General features: G+C 40.2%; 1 protein-coding gene across 1 annotated transcript; it reads left to right on the forward strand.

Annotated features, from left to right (window-relative positions):
- Window positions 1-455: 455 nt before the first annotated feature.
- Window positions 456-995, forward strand: LOC139188578 (uncharacterized). Its single transcript, XM_070806190.1, has one exon. It carries the CDS (start codon window positions 456-458, stop codon window positions 993-995), a length of 540 nt encoding a protein of 179 aa, XP_070662291.1.
- The last annotated feature ends 20,747 nt before the right edge of the window (window positions 996-21,742 follow it).

Raw genomic sequence — 21,742 nt, forward strand, 5'->3', positions numbered from 1 at the left:
CTCTCGACTAGGCTCATGGACAAGCATGCACTCTCGACTAGGCTCATGGACAAGCATACATTCCTGGTTGAGTCACATTCCGATAGTCAACATAAGCAATCTTCTAGGCGAAGTCTTTATTCACGGCTAAGCTCGTAAAGAGCATCCTTCAGCCTACATCGGAGTAGGCAGCACGACGGACGGAGAAAAGCAGTCACTTAATCTGGCTTAAGTTCAATCGGCAGCCTGTGAAAAACTTACTCGCCTACTAGGAATGCACCACATGCACCGCATCCACAGTATAGACGAGCTTAACACATGGAAGAGCAGCCTAGACCAGCAAGTCGAGGCTAAGGGCAACCAAGAGCTCCGCTACCCCAACAAAGGCAAATTCAGGAAGAAGTAGCGAGACAATTGACCAAGCGATTGTGTAATTTCCAACGAACGAGTTCACCGACGAGGCACTACGACGGAACATGACCAATATAAGCAGGTCACCCTTCACGGATGAGATCGAGCAGGCAGAGACTCCATGCGAGTTTAGCATGCCACATTTCACATATTTCAAAAGGGATGAAGACCCGAAGAAACACTTAAAGCACTACCGAAGCGTAATGATCCTCTATCGAAACAACGACGATCTCATGTGCAAGATATTCGCTACCACTCTACAAGGTGAGGTGCAAGATTGGTTTTATACCCTGCCACCACAATCTATCCGGAGTTTCAACGAACTTTCTTTGGTTTTAACCAAAGAATATTCATCCCATCACTCAATCAAAAAGAAGTCCGACCATTTGTTCAACGTCAAGAAGAACCCAAAAGAGTTGTTTCGTGACTATGTGAAGAGGTTCAAAGCAGAGAAGGCAATGATAGTCAGATGCAACGACTCGATAGCTAGAGCAACCTTCCAAAAAGGACTTCCAGTAAACCACCTGCTATTCAGAAAATTGATCATGAAAGAAGATCTAACTCTGGCAGACTCAGTCACTCTAGTAAAGAAGTATGCACTTTAGGACAAGGCTTGTTGATGAACATTCAAAGACTTAAGTGCGTACCCAACATCACCTCCCTACTATCCAAACCAGAAGCAGCGGAGGACTTATTCAGAGTTTGACGATATCTAAAGCAGCAATAAGCTCTACCATTGTGCGAGAATAGCTGGCGGCCCGACTACCTGTATTCTACATTTCCAAAGCTCTCATCGATGCTATTATAAATTCAAAACCTAACTTTAACGATAGTTGTAGTAACCCGAAAGCTCAAGTTTTACCTTCAAACCCATGTAGTTATCCTCATAATGCACTATTCAGCCCAATCCAGACACGCGATGATGAAGGCGTAAGACCTTGGCGAATGGAAAGTTTTTTTACGAACGCAACAACTCAGCCCAAAAGACACGCTAAGGGCAGACTGGAAGTACACACTCAAAAGCAAGTTTTATCCTCGTCGTCCCAAAAGATTCTACATAGGACCAACATGTACCGGCAATTGACCACCACTTCTTGCTACATGTCACACGGTCCCAGCCGACCCTTGCTCCATAATTCAACTATAAAGTGGTCCAATATCTGCAATTGAGCATCTCCTGCTGTGTGTAACATGGCCCCAGCTCCATGGTTCCCTGTCACACATTTATGACACAACAGAATGGCCCAACGACGCCCCGAAGGTATCCAACATGCCCTAGCTGCGCCTGTTCCACCCGATGGAGACTTCTGACATTTGCATGTCCACGACACATCCAACTACAAAGGTTCGAGAACAGGCGTAGTCCTTGTCACCCAAACAGTTTGATGCCTGAGCAGACGATCACTCTAGGCTTTAAAGCATCCAACAGTGAAGTAGAATACGAAAGGCTTCCGAATGGCAAAAGACTTGGTGGTGAAAAAGCTTGCAATTCATTCTGATTCCCAACTAATCACTAGCCAAACTGCTTGAGGCGTTTCAGACTTACACGCTCACTCAAGTTCCACAAGCACACAATGCTCACATGGACGTACTAGCCGGCCTAGGCTCCGCCCTCGACCACCAATTGAAACGCTTTATTCTTATGGAGTATTTAGACAGGCCAAGCATAGAGGTGAAGCCAGCAGCTGAGGTATCACAGGTTAGTACAACTCCAAACTGACAAGATTCCATTGTAGACTGCCTGGTCAATGGCACATTCCCCACAAAAGATTGAAGTCTAGGAAGCTCCAAATCAAGGCAACACGCTTCTACATATGTAACGGCCTTTTCATCCGAAAATTCTACACCATACCACATTGTAGACTTCCTAGTGCCTCCCGATGACTTGAAGGTTCTAAGTTCAATCCACGAAAGTGTTTGTGGAAATCACTCCAGAGGTCGATCCTTAGCATAAAAAGCTCTAAAGGTAGGCTACTACTGGCCTACCACAGGCAGACAATGCTCACAAGGACGCACTACCGGCCTAGGCTCCACCCTCGACCACCAATTCAAACGCTTTATTCTTATGGAGTATTTAGACGAGCCAAGCATAGAGGCGAAGCCAGCAGCTGAGGTATCACAGGTTAGTACAACTCCAAACTAACAAGATTCCATTGTAGACTGCCTGGTCAATGGCACATTCCCCACGAAAAGATTGGAGTCTAGGAAGCTCCAAATCAAGGCAACACGCTACTACATACGGAACGGCATTTTCATCCAAAAATTCTACACCATACCACATTGTAGACTTCCTAGTGCCTCCCAATGACTTGAAGGTTCTAAGCTCAGTCCACGAAGGTGTTTGTGGAAATCACTCCAGAGGTCGATCCTTAGCACAAAAGGCTCTGAAGGCAAGCTACTACTGGCCTACCATGCACCAAGACGCTAAGAAGTTGTACAAAAGTACGACCGCTGCCAACGCTACAAGCCAGTACCAGCACTGTCTGCTACTGAGCTACACAGTCCTTAGCCGTTCATGCAGTGGGCAATCAACTTGGTATGACTTATGCTGCCTATTACTAGGGGCAAAGGCATGATGATCGTGGCAAATGAGTACTACTTAGATAAACATAGAACGCTTTATATGGAGGAACATCATTTGCCGATTTGGTATCCCTCAATCCATTGTCACCAATAACGGCCAAGATATCCTCAAGGTAATAGGCGGGCCAAAACATCTAACAAGATGATCCTCGATTGGCTCAAGAAATCCCTCGCCAACAAGAAGGGAAAATAGCCAGACGATCCCCTGGATGTCTATGGGCATATCGCACCACCAAAATATGAGCAACCAGACAGTAAGGAGATGGCTAAAAGCTTAGATCTGACGAGGAGAAGCGTGAACAGACCATCACTCGCATCGCAGCCTACCAACAACAGCTCATTTCCAGCTACAACAAAATGGCCAAGATCCGATAGTTCCAACCTGAATATCTAGTCCTAAGAAAAGCCTTCGTCACTGCCCGTAAAAAAGCTCCAAAAAAATGGATCCCATCTAGGAAGGTCCGTACAAGATCAGTAGAGTAAGCGACAAAAGTAATTACACCCTCACCACCATGAAATGATAAAAAGATCAAAAAACAGTGGAGCGCCTACAATCGAAGGAAGTACCATGTATGACCTCCTGTTACATCAAAGCCCAAAGACTCAAGCAGCTCGACGGGCACCACCTCACAAATCGAGGATTACCCAGTTGTTATGCAGTTCCAGCCTTACAGCTAAGTTCTTGTTTGTTTCACTTGTTTTTCAATAAGGAATTCAGAAGTAATCACAACTTGGCTCGTCTACATTCTTAGAACAACTAATCACTCATGCACTTCAAAAGAAGACCATGCCCTTCTTATGGACTTATCGCAGGAATTATGCCCTAAGGGACCAACTATGCTCTCTAGTGCGATAGTGTAAACTAATTGCTCTTCAGTGCAAGAGGGTAAACCAATTCCCCTACACCCACATAGGTCAGTTCTCCAAGACGGGAGGATAAACTCTACACTCTGAATATCCAAACGTGGATGAGCCTGGCTGCCCTAGTATAACTAGATACACGATGGCTTGCACCAGGATTCTTAGAAGTAGCCACAATGGTCTTTTTCAAGGCTTAGCTAACTAAAGGATTTTGGGCCTCTTGGATTAATCCGTGGGGAACCGGACCCTAGAGACGGAGAGGGCACATTACATAGTACGCTCTATAGAAGGCTGCCTGGAACCCTAAAGCTGCTACCGAGTGCACTAAGATAGCCTACGGTTTCTAAAAAACTGCCTACAGCTTGCCCTTCGAGCAGTAAAACCACGCTAGACTTATACAGCCGCACATTCTTGTGAAAAGTTAAACAAGCTAGTGTGCATATACGAAGTTTTATACACTGCCGACATGCTACGTAGTTGATAAACTTCACCTCTGCCAAACGCAGAACAACCTACACCACGTCTTAAAGTGTTGTAATACTTGCTACGTAACCTCCGGAATTGGAGAAAGTCAAGGTTAACAGCTTTGTCTACTTCTGTAAGTAAGGCATCCGACTGCCAAACCTAGGGCTAACAACTTTGCAAAGTTCTAGACCAACACTTACGGCTAGATAGGCTACGCGGGCCTATCTGCTTATAGAAAAGTAGCACACCTGCCACTAAACTATAAAGTCTAAAGGTTAGGGCATGAACAAAAGAAGTGAAGATGAAGAAAAGCAAAGGAAACATGTTTATAAACAACTAGGAAAGGCCAAAGGAGTTCAAGCAAAACAAAAGCTACAAGGAAAAATAAAGAAAATCCTAAAGGCTGCCTAGAAGACTACACTTCAGCTGCTTGGACATCCCACGACTACTCGGTCGCCACACCTTCAGCAGCCACAACGCTCTTAGCAGTGGCATCATCCAGCGGTTCACCCCTGGTGCCCCAGCCTGGGCACCAACTTCTACCAATGAAAGCCATAAAAGTAAAAGCAAACAAGTCTTCCGAAGAAATAAATAAGGTCTTGAAACCTCGAGCCCATCATTCTCACCCTTCAGCTGCACATCCTTCTCGAGCATACCAACACGGACACGCTGCAAATCTTCCATTTCTTTCTTCAGACTTTCGTTGATCTTTAGTACACCTTGAAGTTCCAACACTTGGGCTTCAAGCCTATCAACGATTCTCTTGAAGTGGATCACTTGATTATAAGAAACAATCAACTCTTCATCCTTTACATAAACAGTGAAACAAAGCTCAGGAATTGCAAACTCAAGATGTTGAATCTGAGGTATGCAACATCCAATCTCCTTCTCTACACTTTCATACTTCAAGTCAACAATATCTTGATGAGTGGTCTCAAGCTACAGGGAAGCAGGGGCAGAAATATTAAACCCTTCAAAGCATCGAGCTCAGAATCCAACCTCTTGATCTTCTCGGTCGAGGAATAAGCTTTAACTGTCATAGTCTTCACCACCTCCTTGGCAACATTGCTATATCTGCATCATAGCAAGCAGAGCAGTCGTTCTATATTGGGTCATGTGCTTCACAAATAAACTTGGGCAAAACAAACCTTTCTAAATGCCATCAACAAACTTGGCACAAGCATCCATGTCTTCAAGCAGATCTGGTTTCAAGAGCACACAGATCTCAGCAGCCTCCCCAGAAGCAGGCTTAGTGGATTTCTCACAGCTGCTCACGCGAGCAGTCTCGTCCTCCCCAGCAGGTGAATAAGTCCCAGCAGTAGAGGGAGTGGGCCTTAGCGCCACTTTAGCAGTAGAGTCCATCTTATCGCTCTTCATAATAGCAAGCCTTTCCGAATGAGAACCGAACTTTGCTCCTAACGGATGTCTTGGCACAGACTTCAGCATTAGGGGCATGACAAGATTTATACTTTGAGCAATACTATCAATAATTGTACAGGCCATTATGGACATGGCAGGCGCCACATGTTCAGATCTAGCAGCCCCTTATTTTTCTTCCCATTGAAAGAAGTCATGTCAATCATAGGACTTTCAGCAGCAAGCGGATCCTCATACGCAGCGGAAAAAGTCTTCAGATTTCTCAATTGGCATCTCTTTAGCAGGCGAGGAAGATCTCTTCTTTCCACCTTCATTCATAATAGGCTTCACGACAACGTTCAGACAAGCCAATGCATTCACCTTAATCCTTTTTACCTTTTCTCTCGGAAGCAACTCACTTTTCTTCGGGCAAATAGAACTAAGCAATCAACGCCAATCACGGTACTTAACAGGGGAGCTCAACCCATACTGGCTTTTCCCTCATTTTTTTTCTCTCAGACCAGCAGGCAAGAGGCCTGCATGCTCAACATTCGAGCAGCCCATGAAACCCGTGACCTTTTCATTTCTCTTAATCGCCTGTCTGGCCCGCGTCAGGACCAAGAGCCCAAAGGACAAGAACCATGTGACTCGCCTAGTACTGCGCCCCAACGCCTCAATCCGCAACCCCAGCCACGCATGCTGCCCTTGGCACTAGCCAAAGCCAAGCGGCCCAAGTAGTGGTCCCTGCCACAACACCTCTATAGCCCATGCCAAGCCGACTCCTGGCCCATGCCAGCCAAATTACCGCACCACCCTGACAGTTGCCCCACGACACCACTATCCAAGAAGAAGATAAGGAAAATTAAAATTTTCTTACTTTGATGCGGCGCGAAGAAGACGAAGAAAGCAACGAAAGACGGTCATTTGCACGGGCAAGATGTTGAAGATTGCTAGAAGATGGGGAACAAATATCCTCTAAGCTCTCTCTCTTGTAGGGTAGAATAAATTGCTCTCCAAAGTTCATTTAATAACCCACTTAGGTGGACTTAAATAGGCTTTGAGAGAAATTTATTTCCCTTTTCTAGAAGGATATAATTTCCAATTAAAAAGGGAATCAACATCAAAATAGGAAACAATCTTATGTTTCCTCAAGCAATAAGATCTCTACACCTGCTGCCCATTCCTGCGAGCAACCCAACAGGTGCGGGGGCATTTGTGGAGCCAAAAATAATCAACAGGCAACATGTGGATTTTTGGGTGAAAAGGACAAAATTACCCTCGAGGCACATCGGGATTTCTATGCACGAGCAGTGGACAATCAACCCTCAATCAAGTCAAAAATGCTCAAAATAAGTAACAAATTCAAAGTTATTTCATCCATCCTCATCCTATAGTTTCCACAAGGTAATTATTTCATAACCTTCAAAACATTCCATATAAATTGAGTTAATTGGCTAATTAATGGATTTATTCTTAATTAATCCATTAATTAACAATTAAATCACCCATTTCACACAAAAATACCCCAAAGGGCTGGCCACCTTTTCTCAAAAGGGGGATCAGCCATGCTCTATATATTGAACCCCATTTTCTCTAAAAACCTAGGTCCACATTCTTGCAAAACTCCAAAAACTCTCTAAACACTTTTCTCTCTAAATTCTAACTTTGGCATCAGAGGTTCTTCTGCCAAAGCCTCCCTTCCAATTCATTATGGGCGCATGAGGCTTTTGGCCTTAACCAAAGGTGTTAATTGTTTTGTTGGTGCAATTTTGTCCAAGATCAAGGAGGAAGAAATTTGCATCCACATATATGATATATTAATTTTGGAAATGAAAGGAATTCTTCTTCGTTAAAGTTATGACTTTAGACATTCTATAACGATATAATGTATATGGGAGACATAGTCTATATACATGGGATGGAAATTTATAATTATAGATTTCAAGACATAATTGGATTATCTCAATCCCTATTGATAGACGATAGATGTACGAAGTTTCTCAAAATGATAAACTTCAAATGAAAGGACAATTCCAATCAGACTGGTGATAGGAGCATATTTATGCGACTTAATTGGCTTGTTTCTTTGCATTTATGTTTTTAGTTCTTAGTTATTTTAGTATTTCAAGCTATTTTCATGTGTTTGTAGGTCCAAAGGGTTAATGTGGCAAAGAAGTGCATTTTGGAGCCTTTTGGAGCAGTTTTGGGCATGGAATGGATAGCATAGGCTTGGAGAAAAGGGTATGGACGAAATTGAAGACCTACAGATGCTAGGATTCCTAATTGAAGAAGGATTCCTAATTGAAAAAGGATTCCTAGAAGAATGAGGATTCCTAGAAGAATATGGATTCCTACTCAAAGAGGGAATGTTAGCCAAGGTTTCCTACTTTGGTTTTGACCTTTCCTAATCCTAATTTATCAAGGTTCCAGCTGCAAAGGAGTGTCCCAAATATGTTAGGACACTTAATTACATCTTTCCCTTTCCTTTTCATCCCTTGTCGCAACTTCCCCTTTCCTCTTTTCCTTTTTCCCTTTTCCCTTTCCCTTTGTCCTTGCCTCAACTTTCCTTTCCCTTTCTCTCTTGATTTCTGATTTTACTTAGCCTTTTCCTTGTTGATTTAGAGTTAAAATCCTTCTAAAATAATGAAAACTTTATTTCCCTTTTCCTTTATTTTCTTATGCACCCTAGCTTTAATTCCTTAGGGTTTTAACTTACTTTGCTATATAAATAACATATTGCCGCACCCTTTAGGGCTCGCTTCTCTTCTCCTTAGCCATTCCATCCACCTATCTACCTATCCATCCTCTATCACACATCACCACAGATTCTCTACACACCCCTAACCCTCTCTACGTAACCTGCCACAACCCCTAGACCATTCATTCACCATTCTACATATCCATTCACTCCCATACACAATTCCAGCCATTCTCCTTTCCTTGCAGCAGCCCCATTCAACCTTAACACATCTCTAACCCCTTCATTCAGCCATAAACATCCATAGTCACTTGTGCCGCAGCAAGGTGGGGAAGAAGAAGGGCTTTTGACATTTCAAGCTTGAAGATTGGAGCGTTTTAGGTGTACTTCGTTCTTGTTTTCAATGTCTATTTTATTATTCTCTGATTTTGTGTAACTATGAGCAGCTAAACCCCTACTTAGCTAGAGGGAAGTTCTAAGCCATGAACATCCTTGAGATATGAATTGATTTCTTCCAATTGTGATTTGATAAGTTGTGAATGCAATTCAATTAACTGTTTTCTTCAAAACTAATTCTTGTATGTTGATTAAGGATGCATACTTAGTTTTCATGCATGAATTTGATGCTAGAATATAAATGAGTTTCACCTAATCATTACAAATTTATATTCATGAGTAGTGAAGGTTGCTAGTCACAATCGCATTAATTGAATTCTTGGCAAACGTATCATGCATTCATAGTTACAAATGTCTCGTCAACACTTATGATTTTCATGGAACGTAATGATCTCTGATTGTATCTCTATTATGCATTCATGTAGGGGACCTTTGGAGAATGATTTGGGTTGTCGCATGCATTCATCCAATTCAATGAGTAAAGGAAAATCTGAGGGTTAATTAGTGCATCACGGTTAATATAGGGTGTTGAGCTTCATAATTTATTGAAAAGCAATTGGAAATTGATTCATGTACAAGTGTGTCATGTGTGAAGAATGGACTAGCTAATCTATCAACCATCTTATTTCCCAAAAATTTGTTTTACAATCTTTTTAGTTTTACAATTTGTTTGTTTCAAATTCATCAAAACCAAAACCCCCCTTTTACTTTCCTGTTTCAAAGTGTTTAAAATCTGTTTTTTTTTTTTTTTTTATGTTTTTGAGTCAGTTTAGAGGTTATTAGCAAGCCCTCCCAATCCCCGGTCCAGAACGATCCCTACTTGCATCTTTACTACAATTTGACAACAAGGGGTTTAATTTGAGTGTTGGATTATTTCACATCAACTGGGAAATTGCTCTTCTAAAAGGGAATGTACCCTTTTGACTCCCAAAGAAGCATAATGCATAAATAGAATCCTTTATGCATATGTAAAAAGGTGATTTATGTATTTCATATTGTATGAAAAATGATGATATGAGTTGTACCAAGAACGGTACAAGACAATATCAGTGCAAGCCTAGGATCAAAACCATGGCAACTGTCAAGTGAGTGCTTAAGTATTTAAGAAATACTGAAGGATAAATTCATCAAGAATGAGGAAGAATTTGAGTAACACAATGGAAGCGTAAATGTATTAGATTATGAATCTAATATCGTATCCATCATTGGATGTCTCTTCATTATGAAAGAAGAAATAAATGGATATCTCTTTATTATGACTAAAGAGATATTTGGGTGGAAACGTTATAAGTAATGACTTTAGTGTGTTCCATCATGCATGCAAAATATATCGCCATATAGAAGTTTACAACAATGTTGTTTGGATGGGAAAGTTTATTATAAAGGGCAAAGATTATTGTTTAAAGCCATCTCATATAAATGTTATATGCTTAAATGATAAGTCCAATGAATATGCAATTGGGAGAATGTGATCTAAAGAAGTTAGATTCATGAGACCATTCTTTTTCGTATACATACCCTAAACATTCTTGATCATAAGATTGCCAATTGGGCATTGACAGTCCGTTAACAGCAGTACGTGCTATTTGTTCTCTTAGAGAGAGTGACTGGTCTCGAGTCATTGGTGCGACTGACACCAAGACAAGCATTTAGGTGCTCAATAGAGAATAAGTCCATTGAACGTGATCAACGAGGAGTTCTCATACTTATGTCACATTAGATCTCATGGTTGGGATAATGCAAAATAGTCCTTTGACCTGATACATCATAGTTGTCTTGTGGTTAGGTCATTGATCTTTGACTATATTAAAGTCACTCCATCAAAGGGTGTCCACGGCATAGTTGAGGTTAAGCCACTTAACCATGGAGGCAAGTGCATGCACAACAAAGAATCTCTAACCTTCAAACCGTTTGAGGGAGAATACTCTATTATATAATTAAGAATCTCTAGCCAGAGTATGAATGAGATTTAGGGAGTCATTCCAAATCACGTTCAACGTAATCATATAAGTAAGAGAATCATATTGGATAATTGACATGAATAAACTATCAAACCAAACAATGTGGTCAAGAGTATTGTATTAGAGAAAGACCGTATTGCATTGTAATCCTAAACTAAATAGGTTCTCCACCTCTTCTGATTAGCTTAGGTAGCCATGACATACTATTTGGTGTCACTCATGTTTTATGGAAGACCTAAAGGGAGAATTGAAAGTATGTTTCAATTCACAATTGATTTGAAGAGTTCTAATCACTCACTGCCTCGCTAAAAGGAACCTAATGGATCGTACACCGTGTAAGGTAGAGATTGAAGAAACAACAGAGATGAATAAGGATAATTAAATGGTTTAATTATTTATGGCTAAGATTAATTAATCAAACGAATAAGTTCATTTTAGCTTTTGATTAATTATTAGACCTCAAGGCCCATCGGGCTTAAAACCATCAAGCCCATTAACTTAAGTTGTATGACAACTTAATGAGTAAAGACTCAAAAGTGCCCAAACAACATAAAGCCTTTAGAAGGCTGGTCATATTATGAATGAAAGGGTTTTGGTTCTTTTTGTCACTTAAGTGAAGTGACTATATAAAGGACTTTATAGCCAAAATTCATTAGGGTCCTCTCTTGAGGAAATTGGAGAGAACAAAAGCTCTCCTTTTCTTTCTAGGAGGTTGGCCCCCTTGGAGGGGATTTACTAGTATCAATCCTCCACCAAGCTCACTCATCTCTTCTTCAAGTCCTTCCTTGGTGTGGAAACTTAGAGGTTCCCTTTCTTGGAGAATCCATTCATCCATCTTCCTCCAAGAAATCCATGGAGCTAAGAAAGGAATGAAGGCCCTCTCTCTTGGGTAATTAGCCTTTGCTTATGCAAAGAGGAATCAACAAAGGTATAATATTTCTTAACTCACTTTGTTCTTGAGTTGAGTCTTGGATCACCATAATTATTAGGCCTTGAATTTCATGGGTAAAGTTTTGTTTTTGAGTGCATACAAGCATGATTCCACCTTTTAATTGTTAATTGCATGCATAGATGTTGCTCAAATGAACTAGTTTTCACAAATATTTCCTTCATTGAGGTGATTTTGGTGTTAGACTTGCTTTGGTTCTAAATGTTGGAAATGTGCCCTAAAACCAATCATATGATGATACTTTACGGACATTTCACATGTTAAACTAATCTAGTTTAACTATAAAGGGCAAAGATTATTGTTTGAGCCGTCTCATATAAATGTTATATGCTTAAACGATAAAGTCCAAGGAATATGTGATTGGGAGAATACGATCTAAAGAAGTTAGATTCATGAGACCATTCTTTCGTAGACACATCCTAAATGTTCCTGATCATAGGATTGCCAATTGGGCATTGACAGTCCGTTAAGATCAGTACGTACTGTGTCTTCTCTCAAGGAGAGTGACTAGTCTCGAGTCATTGGTGTGTGTGACATCAAGTCAAGTACGTAGGTGCTCAATAGAGAATGAGTTCACTGAACACGATCAACGAAGAGTTCTCATATTCATGTCACATGAGAACTCATGGTTGGGATAATGCAAAGTAGTCCTTTGACCTGAGGCATCACAGTTGTCTTGTGGTTAAGTCCTTGATCTTTGATTATGTCAAAGTCACCCCATCGGGGAGTCCACGGCATCATTGGGGTTAAGCCACTTAGTCATGGAGACAAGTGAATGCGCAACAAGGGATCTCTAACCTTCAAACCGTTTGAGGGAGAATACTCTATGATATGATTTAGAACCTCTGGCCAGAGTATGAATGAGATTTAGGAAAGCGTTCCAAATCACATTCAAGGTAATTATATAAGCACACGAATCACATTGGATAGTAGACATGAATAAATAAACTATCAAACCAAACAATGTGGTCAAGAGTATTGTATTAGAGAAAGACCGTATTGCATTTGTAATCCTAAACTGAATAGGTTCTCCACCTCTTCTGATTAGCTTGGGTAACCATGATATGCTGCTAGGTGTCACTCATGGTTTGTGGAAGCCCTAAACGTGTGTAATCACTAAAGGGAGAATTGAAAGTAAGTTTCAATTCACAATCGATGTAAAATGGTTTTAATCGCCCACTGCCTCGCTAAAATGAACCTAATGGATCGTACACCGTGTAAGGTGGAGATTGAAGAAACAATGGAGATGAGTAAGAATAATTAAATGGTTTAATTATTTATGGCAAGGATTAATTAATATGTTAATTAATCAAACGAATAAGTTCGTTAAAGACCTCGGGATAGTTTTGGGCCTCAAGGCCCAATGGGATTCGAACGTCAAGTCCATTGACTTAAGTTGTATGACAACTTAATTCACAAAGGCCCAAAAGCCCAAACAAAACCCCATGGCCGGCCATTTAGAGGAAGGGTAGTGAACTTGCTTTAATTACAAGTTTGCCACTCAAATGAATAAAGGTATAAATATGACTTTATAGCCAAAATTCATTAGGGTTTGTTTTGGAGAAAATTGGAGAGAACATGTCTCTCCATTTCTCTCTAAAGAGGCCGGCCCCTTGGAGGGTGTATCTAGCCATACTACTACTCCAAGGTCACTCATTTTCTTCTCCAATCTCTCCTTGGTGTGGAGACTTAGAGGTTCTCAATTTTGGGAACTTAGAGAAACCTTTTCATCCATCCAAATCCATAGATTTTAGATGCAAGGAATGAAGGCCCTCTCTTTGGGTGATTAGCCTTTGCTTATGCAAAGAGGAATCTACAAAGGTACAATTTCAACTCACTTTGTTTTGAGTTGAGTTTTGGTTCACCAATCTACTAGGCTTTGAATTTCTTGGTTAAGGTTTTGTTTTTAAGTGCATGCAAGCATGATTCCGCCTTTAATTGTTAATTGCATGCTTATAGATGTTGCTTAAATGAACATGTTTTCACAAAATAATCCTTTACTAAATCTGTAATCTAAACCAAGTGTCATTTCTCTTATTCCTTTTGTGTCTCCCCAAAAGAAAATATCAAAAAAGGGGGAGTATAGGAACATCAAAAACAACAAAGGAGGGTTTACTTCAAGAAATATTATCATTGATCAAGAGAAAATCTCTTCAAAAGTATCCTTTCATGCAATGTCATGGGGTGTTTCAATGTCTTAAATTCCCTTTGTTGGGTCATACATCAATCTTTTCATAGTTTAGAATGGTGGTTCATAAATTTTACACCTTCTCTCACATGACATTGGCATCTCTCAATTGATGTCTCACTCAAAGTCTCACAATATGTGCTCCCTTCATTCAAGGCTTTTGCCTTATTTTACACGCCATGTCCTTTGTTTATATTACGTAGGAAGTGTTGCCTCTTAAGGTCAATGAATTTTTAAAAGCTTGGTTAAAATTGGCATGACCTTTCTTGGTTAAGTGCTTGGATCTATGATTTTAAGATGGCTATCACAAATCCTTTCTCCCATGCTTTGACACATCATTGCAGGATTATAAGCTTGTGTTAATCTCATTATTAATGTTTGTGTATGCCCTTGAAGATTTGTCCATTGAGAACTGCATTGCATGTCTACTTTTCGTGTTCTTCAAATTGCATATCTCTTGGAAGCATAGATATTCAAACTACATTTTAGTCCATTATCTTCTGGTTGTTATGTTGTTGGTTATCTATTAGTGCAAATCTCTAATTATATGTGGTCATCTTGTTCAAGAGTTTGTTCATATTGCAAGCATCATTTATGGGGGAGTTTTCATTATGGGAGAGTTAAATCTCAACCCATGCATCTTTTTGTGCTTCTTATTTCTAGTCTAATTGTTTCAACACTTTGCTTGGGCTTATCCATATGATCTTATTGCAATTTCTTTATCCGTTGTGCTCTTGTTGTTTGTGTCTTGTGTATTTGCAGCAAATTTGACTACTTTGTGCATTTTTTTCCAACATGTCTTTGTCTTAACATGACAAAATGGGGGAGACAAATAAAAATTTCATTGTGTTTCATACCTTGCAAGCCTTTTCTAACCCATGATAATTTTCACTTGTTCTTGGCAAGAGTAGTTCATGTGCATGATTCATTCCTTGGCTCTTCTCTTGAGCGTGGGTGAGTGAAATTAGTTCTAGGTTTGGAGTATTTTGTCAAGGAAAATCAAAGGGGGAGATTGTAAAGTCTAGTCTTAAGTGTTTGGTTTCCCTTGTCAAATATTGTATTTGTGTACCAGATGCTCAATTTAGTTTTAGACTACATTATCTAATTATGGGATGCTGCTACTGGGATTAAACGTTCAAGGATGTGGCTCACCTCACTTCAAAAGGTTTGTTCATGCATGTGCATTTCATATCTATATTTGTGTTACATCCTGTCTAGTTTGATTGTCTAATCAGTTTTACGCACTAACTTCGAGCTGTTTAGGCACATAAATTAAGACAACCTACATAGGGTGATTGACACCTTTCTGCTGGTTGTCAATTTATAGCCATTGATCTGCCTAGATCTCTTTTGCAACTCACAAGTGTCCTTGGGACAAGTTGGCTAATAGAAAATCTTATTTCCTTGGGTATATTTGTTCTCTAGAGTTTCAGTTTGAACTTGGGGGTTTAAAATTTATTTTTAGAAAGATAGAGTTGCCTTAAAGGCCTTGGGTTTGCATCTTCTCCATTTATGAACCCTTGCCAAATCTTTTTCATGCATTAAACACCTAATCATTGTGCATTAGGGTTGCATTGTTTTAAGGTTTTGCATTAAAGTCTTGGTCTGGCTTTAAGCTTTAAATCCGATTTTTAGACCAAGTTTTAGGTTTCAAGTTAGATTCTTCCTTCAACTGTTTGACTGGAGAATCTGACTGATCATTTGAATCCAAATTTTATATGCATATCATAAAATCATATCATATCATTGATCGTGTTGATCTCGGTGCCAAAAGGTGATGACCTCAAGAGGAGTTGCCACTTCGTGAAGACCGAAGAAATCCATCTCATGTAAGCAAGGTTGCACAAAGGTAAAGCTGCTTCCTAGATAGAGAGCTAGGAAATGAGCTTATGTGATCTTTGTATGAACCTTTGTTTACACTAGTGGATTGGACTCAATGGAGAGTCCCCGTCTTTTTAACCGAGAGGTAGGTTTTTCCGGCCAAATATATCTTGTGTTCAAGTTATTTTTATTGTGTCACATATCTCACATACACATACATGATACATGTATTTTGTTGAACATTTAAATGGTATGTGCTCACAGTCATGCTCACTTAACACATTAATAACTTGCAACAAATAATAGCCTTGCTGACTAGGATAGTTTTTGGGAATTGAAATTAGTATTTGAATGTTCGATTTATTGACTAACAAATCTTAGTTGACTAGCAGGCTTGACTAGTCAGTCTAGCGGATTATAAATTCTATATACATGATATTCCACCTGGTACCAATTGTGACATCCCACATCGTCCATGGGAGTGATCCTTAAATGTATATTCCCATCCCTACCTAGCGACGAGGCCTTTTGGGAGCTCACTGGCTTCAGGTTCCGTCGGAACTCTGAAGTTAAGCGAGAAGGAGGCCAGAGCATTCCCAGGATGGGTGACCCACTGGGAAGTTGCTCGTGAGTTCCCAAAAACAAAACTGTGAAGGAATAGTAAGCCCAAAGAGGACAATATCGTGCTACGGTAGTGGAACGGGCCCGGGATGTGGTGAACCCGGGCTGGGATGTGACAATTTGGTATCAGAGCCAATCCTTGGCCGGAAGTGTGTCGACGAGAACGTTGGGCCCCTAAGGGGGGTGGATTGTGACATCCCACATCCCCTAGGGGAGTGATCCTTAAATGTATATTCCCACTACATAGCGACGAGGCCTTTTGGGAGCTCACTGGCTTCGGATTCCGTCGGAACTCTGAAGTTAAGCGAGAAGGAGGCCAGAGCACTCCCACGATGGGTGACCCACTAGGAAGTTGCTCGTGAGCTCCCAAAAACAAAACCGTGAGGGAATGGTAAGCCCAAAACGGACAATATCGTGCTACGGTAGTGGAACAGGCTCAGGATGTGGTGAACACGGGCTGGGATGTGATCGCCCAGGGGAGCGATCCTTAAATGTATATTCTCATCCCTACCTAGCGACGAGGCATTTTGGGAGCTCACTGGCTTCGAGTTCCGTCGGAACTCTGAAGTTAAGCGAGAAGGAGGCCAGAGCACTCCCAGGATGGGTGACCCACTGGGAAGTTGCTCGTGAGTTCCCAAAAACAAAACCGTGAGGGAATGGTAAGCCCAAAGCTGACAATATCGTGCTACGGTGGTGGAACGGGCCCGGGATGTGGTGAACACGGGCTGGGATGTGACACCAATTTCATAAAAGAACAAGGTAATTGTAGTATAGTCAGCTCTAATAAGGTCATTCTCCATAGGAATTATTTAAAAAAAATTATTGTTAAAACCAATTCTTTATTAATTATTTAAAACAAAGTTTAGAAAGGTTGATTTTGGAATTCAAAATAATAAACACGAATTTTAATTAAAACAATTTAAAAGATTCAGCAAAAGGAAAATAACTAAAAGGAAACGGTTTTGAAAATCATTATAAAAGCACTAGAGTTCTGCCATCACCTTAACAATTTCATGCAATTTAACCAATTACTTATGAATCACACATGCGTCTTTGAAGGTTAGATTTTCCTTATGCATATTCTCGTCGTGATAATCAAGCAAGAACGTATATATAACATGCATTCCGTCAAGACTCATTAAACTTTGTGAAAATCTTTTGAAAAACCATGCAATCCCTAAGAGTGTGATATACGCCTTAAGTGAATTACAATTATCAATCACAACAAACCCTACTCAATCCTCCGGTGATATTCTGACTGAATTGCATTTGATTACTTATCTATCATCCTATATAGAGACAATTTAAACACAATGATTAATAATTCAAAGTATGCATGCATAATATCATAAGCAATTAAATACTGACTACATATTCATGCTAAGACTCTTGGCCTCGCCTTAGACAAAGAAAGTTACTTACGTGTATTCATAATTAAGATCAAAGGAAATTTTATTGAATAGAAAAAGAGTGAAAACACCTTATAGAATAAAGTCTTCAATTTGCCAGAGCCTTCGACAATCTTCTCAAAGTTGTGTAGAGAATTCTATAAGCCAGTACCTTTATTATATACTACTACAAGACAAAATCCATCCTAGAAATGGTCTTCTAAAAACTAAGAAACAAAATAAGCTAAGAGAAACTAGAAAACAATTCCTAGTCAAACATGGATAAACTGCAAGTAAACTCATCTGCCACGTTTTAGACCGTAGAAACCTCCAAAAACAGGCTCAAAATGACTCTTTTTAAACTTTGAGATGTCCTGTACATATTTTTAGAAGAACCCATTGCCAAAAGACACCATCTTGGAAGCCAAAAAGCCTAAGTAAGCCAAAAACGTTACTTTGACAACTTCGCTTGCTAGTCTTTTATTTCATCCACCGTAAAATAACCACTTAGCTTCGCATCCTGGGCTCGACTCCGTCATAGCACGATATTGTCTGCTTCGCATCCTGGGCTCGACTCCGTCATAGCACGATATTGTCTGCTTTAGGAACTCACACGAGAACTTCCCAGTGGGTCACACATCCTAGGATCGCTCTCACACGAACTCGCTTAACTTTAGAGTTTCGATGGAACCCGAAGCCAGTGAACTCCCAAAAAGCCTCACGCTAGGTAGAGATGGGAATATACATATAAGGCTTATAGGATCCACTCCCCAGAGCAATGTGGGATGTAACAATCCACCCCCTTTAGGGGCCCGACGTCCTCATTGGCACACTTCCGGCCAGTGATTAGCTCTGATACCAAATTGTCACATCCCGGCCCGGGCCCCCACCACATCCTGGGCTCGACTCCGCCGTAGCACGATATTGTCTGCTTTAAGCCCAGACCACGCCCTCATGGTTTTGTTTCTAGGAACTCACACGAGAACTTCCTAGTGGGTCACCCATCATAGGATTGCTCTCGCGCAAACTCGCTTAACTTCGGAGTTTTGATGGAACTTGAAGCCAATGAGAAAAATAAGGGAGTCAGGGAGTAGAAGAATCAGGGAGGAAAGGGAAGGCTACTGCCCAACCGGAGGAGAGGAAACGAGATGTGGTTTGCCCAATCAGGAGAAAAAGAAGAAGGAACTGTCCAATTAGGAGAGGAGAAAGGAAATCCACCGCATGCATACAGCTCGATGACCTTCCAGCTTGTATCTCCACCCAAATTTGATAGGTTTTTGTTCTCGTATCACCAAGATCGAGCTCGTTGAGTTTCTGGTGTACACGGCAGCAATTCGCCATTTTTGAAGCCATCATTGTCGATTACCACTACCATTAGTCTTCCCTTGGACCCAGGATCAAGACCCAACTAGTGGTTGGGGCGGCGGAGCTTCGGAATCAACGAATCGAAGCACACCCTTTATAGGGTTTCCGACGGGTTTGAGACGAATTGGATCACTTCCTGGCTGAATTGGACCTCGGCCCAGGTATAAAAATTGTTCCTCACGTGGGCTGAGGCCCCACCTACCATTCCTAGACTGATTTGTTTACACTAATTTCATATGTGAGGTTTGATTGACAAAATCTCGTTGTAAGACTGTAGTTTTGATAGAGACCGCCACTTGGATATTAAATGAATCGACGATTCAACTGTTGGATCGTGACCAAAATTTAATGCTTTGTAACGTAATATTTGAAGACCAAGGAAACTTACGGATGGGGAATCCGACATGGGGATTTTCTCGAATTGGGTTTGTAAGCTAGTAAAATAAAACGTCGGCCGCCACTTAATTCTAGCAATTGGTAGAGATCCGACCGTTGGATCGTAATGAAATTTTAGTATGATGTTCTAGAAGCATAATGTGGATCTTTGGAAGCTATGGATCAGAAATCCGAGGTACGGATCTTCTAGATTGAGTTACGTAGCATTGTGGATCCTACCGTTGTGATCTTTGACCGACGGTTGACTTTTGGTCAATGGGTTTCAAATCATTCTAGAATGTCCTTAGGGATGTATTTTATGTAAGTTGCATGTTCTATTGATAGGAATTATGAGACGTTATTTGATAATTGGTCTAGACGACGATGGTTCGTGACGCCTCGATATTCGAGCTAGAGAATTGTAGCGCAGACTTCAGGTGAGTGGGTCTTTTCCTTTTTATCGTATATATATAATTGATAGTTCCACAAACGTTTTAAATTGATTTATGCATTTTATGCCATGTCATATATATATATATATATATATATATTCTAAAATACTATGATATGGTTGAGTTTTAGATTGCATCATGGCATAACCATATGCATATTACCTACATTGTTGTTAATGCCTTGAAGTGCTAAGGTGAACGCGGGACATACATGTAAGTACAGGTGAGTTTATGGTGTTATTTGAAATGATTGAGTTATGGCATGACTATATTAGTGTTTTATGCAACTCCGACACTGTCGTACAGATTGCAATATTAGGTAACTCCGACATTGTCCTATAGGTTGCAATAGGCAACTCCGACACTGTCGTACAATTTGCATTAGGCAACTTCGACTCATGTGTTATCATAGATTGATTTATGAGTCATACAGGTTGGATTAGACAACTTCGACTCATGTGCTATCATAGATTGATTTCTGAGTCGTACAAGTTGCGTTAGGCAACTCCGACTCGTGGGTTATCATAGATTGATGAGCACCTGATTTTATTATGTTGTTGCCGATATGTACTGATTTGGAATATTTCTGGATTTACTGTTGATTTACATTTGATTTCATACTTATACGTAGTATGATTTCCTGGAAACTATACAGGTATTACAGCGAAGGGTTATATCGTTTAGAAGGTCTTTATTAAAGCTTTATTTTCAGGCCTTCTCACTCTCGTTTTTTTTTTCCTCCAAGTTCTAGTAGCATAGTTTTTGTATCGACGAGGATTCGTGGCAAGTCTTGGTATTGGAGATTACCTTCAATGGTATGATTTTCAATCCACTATACTATACTTTACTTATGCTTTGACGTCACGTGTGAAATGGGTTCATTCCCTGTCACAACGCACTCTCGTATTTAGGCACTTTTAGGTTTAAATGTATTCACATATTCCACATCACTACACTTTATGGCTTCGTCACCTTCCAGGTGTCGGCCAGCACAACCCGATTCGGAGTCCTAGTGGACAATTCGGGTCAGGATGTGTCAAAGACTCACGAACATCATTCAATAGTAATCACTCCCAGATTCATTTGTTTGATCACGTTTTGTCCAAGAAGAAGTCACAAGTTCTACATTGGAAATATAAATCAAAGTATCAAAATATCACCAAAATAATTACCAAAATATACTGAGAATAAGATAAAGTATATAATATAAAATAGACTCATCAGGAGGCTGCCCTGTCTCAGGGCCAATACATAACACAAGCTTCTTTGAGGACTTACAACACGGCTCTTAGCTCTTTTTTTTATTTTTTATATTTTATAGATCGCCCACCAAGAGGGATTGCATGCGCGAGACTCGAACTTACGCTGTGATATAGCAAAGAAAACGATCATTACCGACTCAACTAACCCACATTGGCAGTTGCATTAAAGGAGAAAACTTTTAAGTCAAAACTCAACTTTTTTTTTTTTGTCAAACGATAGATTTTGTTAGATTGGTGTTACATTAGCTATTGATGGGGTTTGAACCCATACTGTCATGCAATGGCTCAACACATTTCCACCACTTGCAAGTAAGTCAACTTTGAATTTTAATAATTTGTGTATGTGCATTGAAGATAATTCGACTCGAAATTACAATGTTATTTTCCTTGTTGGAATGATACCATTGTAGGTCTCAAAAGTGGACTCTCCATGGGCTCTCAGACACATCATGTTTTTGACATAATATTTTATAATATTAGTACATTATTGACGTTAGGCGACAAAAAGTTCATAAAAAATACTACTTTTGAGAAAATTCCTTTAAAAACATTTCTCGTATAGCATTATCACATGACGTGTGGGTAATCAATGCCTTATAAATATGTTGGGT

The sequence above is a fragment of the Malus domestica genome, chromosome 10 (assembly GCF_042453785.1).
Source record: "Malus domestica chromosome 10, GDT2T_hap1".
Taxonomy (NCBI): domain Eukaryota; kingdom Viridiplantae; phylum Streptophyta; class Magnoliopsida; order Rosales; family Rosaceae; genus Malus; species Malus domestica.